Source organism: Taurulus bubalis (assembly GCF_910589615.1).
Source record: "Taurulus bubalis genome assembly, chromosome: 2".
NCBI lineage: Eukaryota > Metazoa > Chordata > Actinopteri > Perciformes > Cottidae > Taurulus > Taurulus bubalis.
The window spans coordinates 33,129,984-33,144,919 of record NC_136590.1 but is presented as its reverse complement, the minus strand read 5'-3'; the positions used below and the strand labels follow the sequence as shown (position 1 = coordinate 33,144,919).

The following is a 14,936-nucleotide window of genomic DNA, read 5'->3' as shown; positions in this document are numbered from 1 at the left end:
AGTCATTATTTCTTTATTGGTGACAAAAGATTGAAGGCAGGCACCGGCCAGTTTGCTCCGAGTCTAAACTCAGAAGTCACTGTTTAGCTAACAGGGAAACACACCTAGGAACCATTTGTTATTATTATTATTATTATTATTATTATTATTATTATTATTATTCCAGCCCTGTGGAGTTGACACACACTTTGTCCTTGTTATCATCCAACCCTCCTCGAATAAACACCACTAGTCTGACTGTCTGCCAGAAAACATTCCCATGGCAACCAGACATTCCCCTGATCATGTTTGTTTTTCGTTTTCCCTGTCACACACACACACACACACACACACACACACACACACACACACACACACACACACACACTTTTATGCCAATTAAGCTGCAAAAAGGTGTATATGTGCGTGTGAACTATACGTGTGTCCATGCGTGTGCTGAAGTACAGATGTTTGTCTCTGCGAGCTGCTCAACATGTCAGCTCCCAAAATGCCAGCTCCCAAACTACGGTACTGCGCGACACACACACACACACAAACACACACACACACACACACACACACACACACACACACACACACACACACACACACACACACACACAATAATAAGCCCTCACCCACTCCTGAACTTATTATATGAAGGTATTGTGTCTGCATGCACTAAGATAAGTCAGGATTCAGTGGTGGAATGCATGCCTGGAGATCTTAGTTTGGAGGAATAGTTACATGATTTAGAAACATCATTAAATCCTCTGTCATTTACTGTTTACAAAGTATACATTTTAAAAAAGCCAGCAGCTGCAGCAATAGCTGTATTTTCATGACAGCAATCACTTTGTCAGAGTAAGTGTTACATTTTTTGAACAGTGGATATCACTTTTGAGTGAAACACTTCATATATCTTTTAGTGCATGCCAGTTTGTGTCAGTGCAATAGATGGAAATAGCTCATAGTCAAATGTCAGCTGGCTTGTTCCAGTTCTTTTCTCTCTCCCTGCAGGAACCATAAACCGCAAAAGACTCACACAAGGCAGGTACGGGGCAGAACCTGGAAGGAGATGAATCCTAAGCCCAGGAAGAAAAATAAATCATGCCGTTTTGTGTAAAATTCACATAGAACTTGATGAAACTTGTCATCGCAGGAGACGTTCTAATACTCATTCCGACTTTATAGACGAAACATAATCCGGCTGCTTTGCTCTCCAATGTGATCACAACAGCTAACTATGTTTCCTCTATTACCCTTGGCTGTCACAACAAGACGCAGACCACACAGAACATGTAATTGTTTATCAATTAGCATAATATGCTAAAGATGTCTTGATTGATAACAGCTGAAACCCTCTAACAAAGGTGTAGGTGGCATGTCGGCTTTCTCGAGATCCACCTATTCATTCATGTTTTGTTTTCTTGTGTTTATTCCGCCTTCATTTTGGGTTGTTAGAGGGGAAAAAAGACGTTACCAACAAGACACGCATCCTTACCGGCAAAACCTTACATAACGTTACCTCCACCTCCAGACGTATGTGTGGTACACACGGAATCAACAATATTGTAAACACACCACAGGTAGAAATAGTGCTGCTTTCTGATCAGGGGGATGGAAAACAAAAACTACAAGCATTGTTTTCATCCAGTTTGACAGTTTATTGTATTATTCGCACAATGATTATGCAACATGTGCCAATAAGTTTCATGCTCTCTCTGGCAAACTCTTGAAAACCATCCTGCTTCTTTATTGTATTCCAAGCATGCTGGCTGTCCTAGTGACAGGCACAGGGTCAAACCAAAGGCAAATATGAGGGTGTGTGAGGGAAAAGAGAAACAGACAGCAAGAGAGAGAGATAGAGAGCAATAAACAAAGTGACTGTTTATTCATGATGCATCAGAGAAAACTGATGAGGACCTGCCAGTCCCTTAACCTATGCTGGCTTTTCATTGGACCATCTGGCATTTACACCATAGCGTCAGCTTAGCCACTTCAAACCTCTTCCTACCCCCATACCCCACCTTTCATTCTTCATCTGCTTTTCTCACCATGACATTCCTGCAGATTTGGCCGGGTGGATGAGAACAAATTGACAAAAGGTTGAAGGGATGTTACATAAAAGGAGTTGGGAAATAAAGGATAGATCATGTAAGAAAGGCGTGAGCTGTACAGAAAAGTGGAAAAAGTACGAGAGACTACTATTTCCCAGTTTCTGCTTATTGAGGGGTAGCTGTGTGGATGATTATAAAAACCATGCTGCTCTCAGTAACACCAGGATTAGACACCCTGCCAGACCTAATCTATGTGCCCAACATCTGCTTCTAAAGACACACACACACACACACACACACACACACACACACACACACACACACACACACACACACACACACACAACCATAATGGTCACAAATGCAGTCTTTTTCTGAGGCAATTTCATCACATGTATTATTCACGAATACTGTAATCTTAGGAGTATAATCAGACAGAACATGCCTATGCTACAACAGGGTGGGGGTGTGGGGGCGGGGTCATGATATCTACTCTCATGAGAAAGCTGCTCTTAGTGGTGTTTGAATGGGCAGAGGAAGCTGTGTACTAGACCCACTTCATCAACCCCCACCCCCTGCGGTCGTAACCAGTCGAGGTTATGTTCTTGGTTTGATTTGTTTGTTTGTTTGTTTGTCAGCAAGATTAGAAAACAAACTACTGGCCCGTTTTTCACGAAGCTTGGTAGGGTGTAGCATGGGAAGAACCCATTACATTTTTGCAGGGGATACAAGGTCTGCGCTCTTCGAATACCCTCGCAATTCTTCAGCATATATGTTTGCAAAACGAGGCAGCATATACTTCACGTCCTTTTTTGGATTTCATGACATGAAAGTGCATAACTGTCATTGGATTTTGCTAAACCTCTCAACATTATCACATTTATATCACAATAAGATATAAAATCAGTTTAATTGTCTCACTTTTTTTTTCTCCGCCTCATCATGGCACTTTTTGCAAACTACACAAACAGCAAAGAAAAAACTGAATTTCATTATCAGAGATATGTTTATGTTACCATCCATAACTCTTGGATGTGCTGATTTGACAGGGGCCTTCAGTGATACGCTATTGGACTTGATTACAACACTCTCCACTTTGTTCTGATGTTGTAAAGAAATACTGCCTTCAACAGAGGTGAGGCAGAGTGATGGATCAAAAATGCTGCTGCAATATTTGGCTGCATCATGGGTCTCAGAGTTCAGCTCGTTATCTGCTTTAGCTCTGAGGGATCGGTGCACTGGTGCCCTCGAGATTGCTGAGATCTGATTTTGGTAAGAAGGAGGTCTGCTCTATATTGTGCTTTGATCATCACAGGTTTTTAGCTCAACAGCAGAATTATTATGGATTTGCCGGAGTTGCAACAACTGTACAATTTTAAGAAGGCTTTGTTGAACTGTGTAATTGTGAAATGCCTGTGGGAGTAACCTTTACACTCCATCTGATGACTCAAATTTAAGAACAATTATAATGCAGAAAACACACCTAAAATGCAACATGAGAGTACAAAACTCTGCCAAAAAATAATTATTGCGCTTACATCTGAAGACACTATTACACTAAATTAGTTTTATTTGAAATGATGTCTTGATACTGAGGGTATATTATAAATATTGAGTGATTATTATCGAGAAAGGTTCACAGGTTATCTCATTTTCAAATAAGCCATCTGCTAAAAGTTGTTATGTAGATATTGATGTTGTAACGCTATTACAAAATATATATATTTCATCAATTAATCAAATATGCAATTAATAATGGCAAGAAGTTGTTATTTCACACATTTATCAAAAGTTTCATCTTGAAAGACCAGAAAAAACACCCACCTTATGGTGATCAGAAATTCCTCTCACATTCACAAACCTTTGATACATATTTTGATAATCACATGCGGTATCCATAATTTGACTGAAGACTGCAACAGTCAGTGTGTTCCAAAATGTTGCTTTTTTGCATGATTGCAGTACAAATATGGTTACAATTGTTAAATTACTTCAAATATGGAAACAAGGAAATATATACCTCCAGTATAATATTGCCAGGGGCAGGTACACTACGGGTTCGGTGTTGATGCCAGTTTGTGTGTACATCATTCATCTACTTCCCTGTTTCTGCTTGACTACCAACAACAATATGATTCACTCCCATGAGTGAGTGCTTAAGATAATTGAAGGTTCTTTCAGAGCGGGCAACCACAGTAATCACATTGGTTATAGATTTAAAATGATTTGTAGCATGTCCATCATACTCATAGCACAGCATTATCAGGGCTTTAAAGTTTTCATTTAGCAGATTTAGGTTTTTTACATCATGCCATTGGTTTTCTTGAGGTTTGATATTGTGATGTTGTTATATTGTTCGGCCCATGCCCCTGCTATTGACTTTGTGTCCGTATTTAAAGTGCATATATGCGTGCCAATCTGGCTGACCTCACAGCCACAGCTGTCTGTCGCCTGGTCATCACATCACCCTACTTTGAGGCTGACACTGGGCTGCTCTAATCTGTGCCTGCTGCTGCTGTTTTGCTTGAGGGCATCCGCTGCAGCCAGTCGCACACTATTGCTTAAACAAGTCAATGCCGCTCGCCTCAATGTGTCACCACTGGCACTGACAGCATCGATGGTATATGAATCTACTGAATCTGATTGAGAGTTTGATTGTACTGTTGGCACCAGTTAGGATAAATGGGATTAGCCTGTCATCTCCACTTGCTATAGCTGCACTTTGAAAAAAATGTCCAGAGTCCAAAGAAAATGCACCCTGGTGGATGCATGGATTTGTTAAATTATATTGGTTTAATAAAAAAAGAAAGACAAAAAGGGTATCATGTTTGTAATTGAAAGCTCCAGTGGGTTGTGTTTTATATGATGTATTTACATGTGTTTTATTGTTGAAAAGGTTATTGTATTAACACAGGATTTAATAAACCCTAATCAATATCCCAAACAATATATACTTATATAAACATTAGTTTAGAACGAAAGCAAACACATTGTTTCATAATTGTCTCGCGCTCATCTGTAACAAATGCTGCACATAAGTCACAGTGTGCTGATTGGACTTCCCGCGTGCAGACCCACCGCTGTGTGTACACTTAGAGCACTGTGCTGAGATCAAAGGAAGATTCTGGGAAGTCACGTTGGGAATAGGCAGAGGCAAATGAGACGCAGTTTGTTTGCACTCACACCTTGGTATCAGGTTTAGGGTTAGTCAGATGAGAGAGAGAGAGAGAGAGAGAGAGAGAGAGAGAGAGAGAGAGAGAGAGAGAGAGAGAGAGAGAGAGAGAGACAAGCATGAAGCCGGTTCGGAGGTAAATTTGTCTGTGATGCCGTCTTCGTCCTCCCTCAATGGATTTCTCCCCATCCTGCTGTGCGCCTGACTGAGGGGCTTCTCCGTGATATTTACCACAGTACGACGCACAGCGCTGGCTGCGTCGGAGTGTGGCGCACGGCAAGGGCATCAGAAATGGTTAGAGAAGATAATTTGTTCCCTTCGTTTGTTCAGACAATAGCGAATTAAATCAGAAGGACTCCCGAGGCGGTACAATGGTTTGACATTTTAGAAAGGAATAGCCTCTTTTTTCCCCCAACGTGGGCGCACGCATAGTCAGAGATGGAAAGCAGCAAGCCAGAGGCACTTGAAGAGGATGAAGACTTGAAATATGAATGGACTGGACCTTCTTTTATTAAATAGTATCCAAAGGACAAATTATTTATATTTTTCGGGAGGAAGTGTGGCACCGCCGCGTGTCCGAGCAGCTTTTGGTGGCACATGAATGCCTGACTTTTGTGTGAAAATACAGAAAGCTAAAAGCCAATGTAACTTTATATAGGTCACATGTGAGTACCACATATTGCAAAGTAAGAGACATGACGTGCGTTCTTGTGGAACTCGGGGAGGCATTCAGGTGCGCTCCATGTTTCGTCTAGGACACACTGGTACCTGCGGGACATAAAGAGCAGTTGGGATTCGAAAGCAGCGTTGGGCTGTTGGCCAGTGATGCCGGACACATTCACAATCATAAAGAACCGGACGGAGCCACGGCTGGGGCAGCTAGAGCGCACACTGGACACGGAGGGCGCCCGCCCCGCCTGGGTCATAGCAATCCTGGCCAGCGTTTTGATCTTCACCACCGTGGTGGACGTGCTGGGGAATCTGCTGGTGATCATCTCGGTGTTCAGGAACCGCAAATTAAGGAACTCTGGTAAGATATTTATTCCCTTGCAATGATGTTATATCATCGCAAAGGTTACTGGTGATAAGTGATCACATCCGCCAACACAATTTTTGGAGGAAAGTCGTTAACTGTAGAACTTTTTTACTGTGGTAGTATGAATTAGCATGATGATGATGTAGGCGCTATGTATGTGTGCGACTTCTGTAGACCTAGGGAATTATGGGTAAAGTATTTTCCCCCACGTGTTCTTTTCCCAGGCCTGTTTTGACCCAAAGACCTCTGACTGCACTTTGTCCCAAAATATCATCATCAATATCATGTCATAAGTCATCCCAGTGACAAAACTATTCCAAGGTAAATTGGTGCATTTCATATTAATTTAATACAAAAGTACGTATTTTACTGAATTCACAGCACATGATCTGTATGTTTTAACAAAATGCCTCCTTTTGGATTAGGGTGTCAACCTACTTCTGTCAGCATGCTTGCTCCTAAATGCAGCTTCAGTTAATAACATTATCCAGAGCACCACTCATACCATGCTGAAGGGCATCTGTACAGGACACATGGTGGCTAATAGACACATCAATGACTGCTGGGGATTGAACCATGTGCCATGTTACAATTAATATATATATATTGCGTTGAAGACATGATTGTCAATTATGTCGTCACAACTAACAGCGTGGTCTATCCTTTGCTTCACTCCTCTGCTTTTTACCAGTACTACAAAGGTAGTCTGACTCATGCTAAATTAATTAGCCCAAGTGAGTCCTTTTGAAAAGCTGACTACGCTCGTGTTGATGAACCTTTTCTGATGTGAAATAGTGAACCTACCCAGGAGGCCACATGCAGTGCAGCATAATACTAAATCATAACGCATGGAAGTACGCATTTACTGAACCCTGACTCCAGGTAAAATGATCCCTTGAGGTTGTAATTTAGCTCTTTTCTGATGATGAATCCCTTTAAAAAATGTTACTGAATCAGCCACATTATTTTATATTCCTAAAAACAAGTATCTCACCCTAATGCAGTGATGTTATCCTTATTCCATCACATCCCCCTATGGAGGCGGATTTTTTTTTTTTAAAAAGCCTCTTCAATTTTGTAAAATCACTATTTGATAAGGGTGTGTATGACAAGGGTTTCAATGGAAAATAGCCAATAACAAACTAAAGCCTTTTGCCTATTGTTAGGCAAGCACAGACTCGCACTAAGCCCAAAGCAGGTAACCTCGTGGAAAGGTGTTCTTTAATATTCATTCGTTTCAGAATGTTCAAAATCACCCTCAATCAGAAAAGACAGCAAAGAAGTCTCAAAGGGGTCCAAAGCCCAGAGTTTCTGGCTGAATCTGCTAAAATGAGATCTGCATTAAGTCCAGGAAGGATCAGATTGCCCTGGGTTTGCAATTTCCCACCTCTCTTAAGCCCCAAAGAAAGGGCGTCCTCACCCCTGATTGGCCAAGAGGGGAAATGCACCAAACTGCTCTCAGCTCCTAATTAGGAGCCAGTCCTCACACCCTGGGCCACAGATAATCTGAATAACCCTCCAATCAGCTCAGGGGAATTGTGACATTCAGCTAAAATGAATAAGTCAAACGGAAATTACAGAAGTACCGCTGAATGAAGGAAAGATCCAGAATTTTCAGACATAAAATACACAATGGTCTCTCATCATCTCCGCCTGCATTCACCATGAATCCAAAAGCTGAATAGGCTGTGTCATATTTTAGTCTTGACTTGTTTTTTGTTTAATTAGAGTCAGCTGAGCCCATTGTCTTGTTTGTATTGGAAACATAGATTGTTTTTCTTTTTGTCCACATCAAATATATGTCCATCCTTTAAACCTGCATACTACCTTTTATTTGCACTTATTTTCCTCTCAGTCAGATGGCACTTCAGCATGGATCTTTTTTTTTTTTAACTAAGGCTTCGGTCAGCTTATTCATAGCTCTGAATCGCCAATCACCAAGGCCATTTATTTATTCAAGTTTAAGAAGTGGAACTCAAGACCATTTGTAAATCAGGAGCAATGTCAAGTGTGATTCAATCTGTGTGTAGTGTAACCTACAACATCCTTTAAATCATTATCTTATTAAACTAAACGCTCAGTGAAAGGCTTAAAAATTAAAGCCATGCATTTCTACATTTTCTTGACCACTATATGCAAATAATATTGACAAAATGTTGACGCACCACACCCGTCACCTCAAGATACTATATTCACCATCATTCAACGTACCGTAGTATTAAGCAATGACTTTAGACTTTTTCTCGTCAGTTAAAAAAAATGCTTTTTTCACTCTTTAAAGGTTAGTGGACTTCTTCAGTACCCAGTTGAAGTTAGCAAAAACACAGCAGCTTTCACATTATTGTAACAAACAAGTAAAACAGTATACATTGAAATGTCACTGTGCACAAAGTGCCCCCAAAACAGGGGCTATTCAGACTTGAACTTGCTATTTAGCCGTGATCATGCTATTTAGCCAAATAGTGTCAGCTACCATTAGTTTGCATTATGTTGTTGGCAGCTGACTTGTATCTAGGATGATCGAGGTAGTTAGGTAGGTAGCTAGCTAGCCCAATATCTAGGATTACCTATTTCATTTTATATGACACTGTTTTGATGGGTCTACCTCTGATTCACAACACATGTAAACCCGTGAGTGCAACACTCCTGCTTTAATGTTATCAAACAAAACTCTTCCCATTTCTTGAGTGAATAAGACAGCGATTATGTCTTATTAAAAAGTGAGTTGGTGATAAGCATGACACCTTTAAATCTGCTGCTTGTGTATTTTTTACTCCTGCAATATGTTGATATAACTTTTTTAATTATAAGACCTGAAGTCTTGGGAGTACACTTATAGTATGAGCTATATACTATAGTGAGAGCTACTGCCACGTGGCCTGAGTCAGATTTATACAACAACTGTGGGAGTTTTTGACCCACACAAATCTCACACAGCTCCCACAATTGTATTCCATAAAAATAATCATATTGGATCAGATTATTTTCTGCACTGATATCACATTTACCCTTTTGCAAAACATGCTTATCTGTTAAGGGGCCTGACTCAAGTGCCTCTTGTGCTTTTAGGAGAAAGTGCTTGGGTCTTGTATATTAGAGGAAAGGGTTATTATGTTGATTTTTTTGCTTAATAGATCATGATTTCACTAAAGGCCAATTAAGTAAATCTGGTTGCAGGACACTTGTCCATTTCATTCACAATTTCCAAAACAATTCCTAGCATGGAGACATGTGTTCAGTTTACAGCTTAATTCAAAGTGAATGGTTTCTTTTCAGGTTATTCTTGGATGTTATGAGTTATCTTTTTTGATCTATTTCTAGGTTACCTATAGCCTCCATAAAAAGCGCTATTAAAATATATATTTGTAGTGGGGATTTGCCACTCATATGGTGCGTTTCTGCCTTAAAACCTGATCTTTCTAAAGTCAAACAGCCCACTCAGCAGTTGAGAAGCCACGCTGAATTCACAGTCATGAACTCGAAGCAGGGCCACTGTAGATTCAAACAACCCATAACGGTTTAAATGGGGAAACTCCTGAATTAATAGCATACAAACAGTCGCAGCTTTTGTTCTAATTGCTAATATGTGTTAAAATATGTCTGTCGTAAACATGAACTCAACTGTAATCTTTCTGGAGGAGGAAACCCAGACCGCCATTCAAAATGCCACACCCATGGATTAATTGGCCAATACACATACCACCTGGCCATACCTGATTACTAGACCACAGTGTTTTGAAATGACAGAAAAATGTCTGCAGTCGGTGTGTTGCAAAAAGTGCCATGTTGAATTACAAATAAGATGCAAAGCAGAAACTGTTTTTAGCGATTTGGAGACTTGAGCTGAGACAAAAAACTGTCAAAGTAATATATGCAAACAGTATTAATTAGTAAATTACAGGCTCATTATGATTCTTAAGTGGCATTAAACATTTTTTTGGCGCACATCAAATTTCTGATGCTTTTTATTACTTTAACAAAGCTACAAAAAGAATGCACATTATCTTCTTGCCCGCTCATTATATTTCCTTTTTTTAAATCTTTTCAAAGACCTCAATGTTGAACTGAAATTACATGAAATGTTCTCTCATCATGTGCTATTGTATATCATCAAGCGTGAGCCACAGAGACACAATCACACACACCCATGCATTCATGAGCTATTAGAGCCATTTTTTCTCTGAAATGTGTTTTTTGAAGAACAAAAGCTTTGACTCATACACAAGGACTCCAACATACAGATAGATGTGTGTCTACATGCAAAAGCACAAAAAGTGTATTCAGGACTATGCAGTACAGTAAGTCTACTCATCTGATTGTGATGCATTGTATGAATGTGTGTGTGAGCATGTGAAAGGTCTGTTGTACAGTTGTGTGGGGCAGAGGTTTTTGTCCCCCGTGATTTGTCTTTGCAAGTTCGTAGGTGTAGCAAAACTTCAAAGATAGTTAGACAGAATCACACATTAGAGAGACTCTCTTCACAGAAACTTTATTTGCATCATATCTCTCCACCTCCTTCTCATTTATTTTCTCTAAAGCTCTCTGCCTCTACAAATACAATGCTTAAAATATTCCTTAGTTAAGACTGAGGCTTGGGAGAAAAAGAAGTACTCTACAACCCAGTGCAGCCTTTCACATCCTGTAACTCTCAGTCTGTCACTCTCCATGGTGCTGAAACCATGAAAACCAGTCTCTTCGTCTGTCACTCTCCATGATGCTGAGAAACTCAAACTTAAGGTCTCTCTCAATTTAATTTCCTTTCTGTGCTTGTGTTCTTTTGAATTTGTGAAACACCCCAAATACTGTTCCAATTCAAAGTCTGTATTTAGCCAAGTACAGTCCCAATTAACGAAAGGTTTGACAATGTTTGGCTCAAATGTTTTCAGAGATGTGTAGATCTAGATATGTGGATCTAAATATACACTTAAGTGAAGATAGCTGCTGCATCTCACAATCCAACCTTAATCAAGTTGATAGCTCTAAAAAAGGTATTTTTGTTTTTTGGTCTCCACAAAAAGCCTGTTAGCGAAGGTTTGACTTGAGGTATTTTGTCCAAGAAATGTTGCACAGTTGTGTTGAAATGTAGCCTAATCACTGGAGCCCAGCTGAGCTGGAGCAACTCTTGAAAACCCAGGCACTTCTGATGATTGTTTGGTTTGTGACAGCTGGCCCTAAAAGCTGAAAAAGGCGGCTTTCTTCTGGTTAAGATGAGTTGGTTAAAAATGGGTTCTAAGTTACTGTAGGTGTGAAGTTATGTTTGGTGTACTGTTAGTGTCAGCCCCCATGAATGTGTGCAAATCATTAAGTTATCCTCACAAGTTTGCAAATGTGTGAGAAAAGTGATAGAGAGATAATTTGTGTTGTTAGATTATTGGACAGTCCCTAAATCTATATTTCACATTTTCAAACTTTAGGCATTCCACCGACATACTAATTTCCCAATTAATACGTGTTGTGGATTTCTGTGTCTTGCTCAGAGACATTTTGACAGAACATCCGGCTGCCTGCAGACTATTGCCAGTGATCTCTCTGAAGTCTGAACACATCATCCCACTGCCCTGTCCATGCTGACAATTGTTAGAAAATGCACATCAAGTGCCAATTTTAGCCATAGGCTACAAACAACACAGACATACAAATGCTTTAAAGATAATTACGACAGACAGTTTGTCCTCTTTGTATGAGAACAGCGTAATTCAGTTTAATATATTGAGATGTTTGATACATGTCAGCTAGAACTAAGCCTAGCAGAGATATATCAAGCCATTGGTTCATTCCCCTATACATGTTCATAATCTTTCTTCCCATTCACTTTAACATATATGTACAATATTGTCATCTTGCAATTGTTTAATATTACTTTGCTTAATTATTCAGAAAGAACATTACTTTCACATTGAACATATATTTAAAAGTGACATATGTGCTTACAAGTAAGACCTTTTTCACTTTATTTCTAATTGCATCATTGTACTTTAAAGACTGCATGGTGCCATTTTCAGATTCATTGAAAAATTGGGAATCAAGTTCCCAAGAGTTGAGCACGAGTAATGCTGTTGCTGCCACATGGGGGCAAACAGACAACATGGGATAGACCCAAACGCAGATAGACACTGGGAACTGAAGGGAATTTTAAGAAAAAAGAGGGCAGGAAGTGAAGTGAACAGGGGACACAAGAGGCAGGGCAATTCAAAATAAAACGGGAAACAAACTAAATCAAAACCAATATTGTGACAGTTGTTAAATGTGACTTATCTTCTTGTTCATCGTTTATTTCCTCCTCTTTGAGTAATAATCCATTAGCTATATTTTAGTCATGCTTAGTGGTGCAATGGGTCATACAACTCACGGGTCAGATTCACAGATCGCATCAGCCCAAAAGAAGAAAGGGAGCACATCATCATTGATGATCTATATTGGCAGATACAAATCCCTTTGAGGTTTGATTAATAGCTGGTCTACAAAGCTCCAGCCTATTTAAAAAAAAAAAAATGTTGCCACCGTAACTACTGAAAGTAATTTAAACCGCTCTGAAGTCAGTGTAAACAATTCTAAATGTTACCTTTTTACTTCATTATAGTCATCTATATTTTTTCTTTCCTTCATAAAGACACATCATTCAAATGATTAGGAATTAAAAGATTGTATTTTTTTGGATTAACTTTGAGCCCTAGGGCCCCCATTTTATATCAGGTCACAAGGTACAAATCAAGAAAAAAAACATGCTGCTCATCAAGGTCCGTTGCACCACTCGTCATGCCACATAAAAGGATAATACGTAGCAAATCTAAAAACCATCAAAACCACATCAAATATGCTAGAGTTAAAACAACCACAGAAGTTGTAAAACACAGTATATAAGTAGTAACTTCCTAATATATTAATGTTGCTCTTTTTGATATAAAGCACTTTGTAACCCTGGTTTCAATGCTTCAAAAGGTTCGGATACACCTACTTGCAACACTAGTATATTGTTATTCCTGCAAGATTTTGGCAAGTTTAGAATGTAATTAAATATGTAATATACTCATCATAGTCAATGTCATACCCTTTATTTCCACTCAACCCTCAGATACTTTCTCTTTCTGATTTCTACAATAATTGATGCTCCCGATCAAGGTTTTTGTTTTGCCACGGGAGCACTTTGGTGTTTGATTTTAATTCATTAAAATCAAAAACAGAAAATCAGACAGCCCAAGAGGTTGTCAGATTGAAGAGATGTTCCTCAATGCTGATGAGCTTTCTCAGTTTCTGTTGCAGTTAAAAAAAAAGCTTCTCCAAAACAGACAGCTGAAGGCAAGCTCATACCATACACCCAACGACCCTCTTGGAAGCTTTTTATGTGCATAACAGAGGAGATATGGAGAAGAGGAGGCAGACAGACGGAGAGATCACAGAGCAGGTGCAATGGAAATATAGGAGAGTTAAGCTGTAGCTCACGAAGAAAAGGGAAGAGATTAGACACAGGGGCTCTGTTGCTGGTTTGATTTGAATTAATCCATGATTGAATCATTTGGAATCACGCATGCAAATTGCATTTGACGTCCCAGTATACATCCCTTTGTGACAAATATGATCATGTAGTTTCATGTAGAATCCATAGGGGAGCTGAGTTGTCACTGATCTATAATGCATGGGAAGGGAGTGTCTGCGGGGCTTTTCTATGTGTTGAGGCTTTGCAATATAATTCTTTCATCAACTTGTTTTACTGTTTTTTTGTCTTACTCAGTGAGTATTTAGGCGGAAGTAAAGATTGGGCATGACTGCTGGGGATGTTTTCAGCAGCTTTAAGTGCTCTGGGAGTCTACTTCTGCCTGAGCTGTGCCCAGACACTGTCCTGTATCTCTGGGTGAAGCATGACTTCTGTAATTCCCTTGCACACAGACAGCTGGATAAAGGAGGCAGGAGGAGATGAGACAAGCTAGATGGAGAGGAGGAAGGCTAGAGAGAGAGAGAGAAAGAGAGAGAGAGAGAGAGATAGAGAGAGAGAGAGAGAAAGAGAGAGAGAGATGCAGAAGCAAGGTTTGGAAACAGTTTGCAAACTGAAAAATGACAAGGACACAGGCTATAAAATAGAAAAAGACAGCCCAACATTTAGATAGGAGAGGGAAAGAACTGAAATCCTCGCTATGAAAAGTAGGAGAGTGATGCTGTTTTATAAAGGCAAGAGGCACAGCCGAGACAATGTAAGAACTACTGTCATGTGTCATAACAATCACCCAGTTGTTATCAGTACTTTACTGCTGAGATGGGGAATGACTCAATAGTTTGCACATATGCGCGCACACATACAGAGCTACTGACTTAACAATTTCCTTTCATCTCAATAACTATGAACACGATAGATTGACCCATTTAATCTGCAAAGCAACTGATCAGTAATTTCAGTCCTTAATTCTTTATCAAATCCCGTATTGCCTGCTGTACATCCCCATATCTACAATAATAGCTTTGTGATAATTTGAAGTGCATTATGTAACAGTTACTCAAAACCCGCAGGCAACAGTGGGTGAAGAGGTGGAAGAAGCAAGGGATTTACTGCAAGAGAAGGAGAGAGAGAGAATGAAAGGAGGGAGGTGAAATAGAGAAGACGTGAGAAATTAAGGGCAATCTAGGATGAGAAAATGAGAATAGGATATAGGAGGGAGGGAGCTGTCACAGGAATGTGCAGAACCGTATTCATGCAAAC

The 14,936-nt window shown here is 39.7% G+C and overlaps 1 protein-coding gene across 1 annotated transcript in view; it reads left to right on the top strand.

Annotated features, from left to right (window-relative positions):
- Positions 1-6,026: 6,026 nt before the first annotated feature.
- The window catches only part of mtnr1bb (melatonin receptor 1Bb), a gene marked incomplete at its 3' end in the record, with an annotated part of 32,082 nt that continues 23,172 nt past the window's right edge, over positions 6,027-14,936 (top strand). Inside the window, exon 1 of the mRNA XM_079237621.1 lies at positions 6,027-6,241. Coding sequence (XP_079093747.1) covers positions 6,037-6,241 — 205 coding nt within the window. The 5' untranslated portion in view covers positions 6,027-6,036. The remainder of the gene's footprint in view (positions 6,242-14,936) is intronic.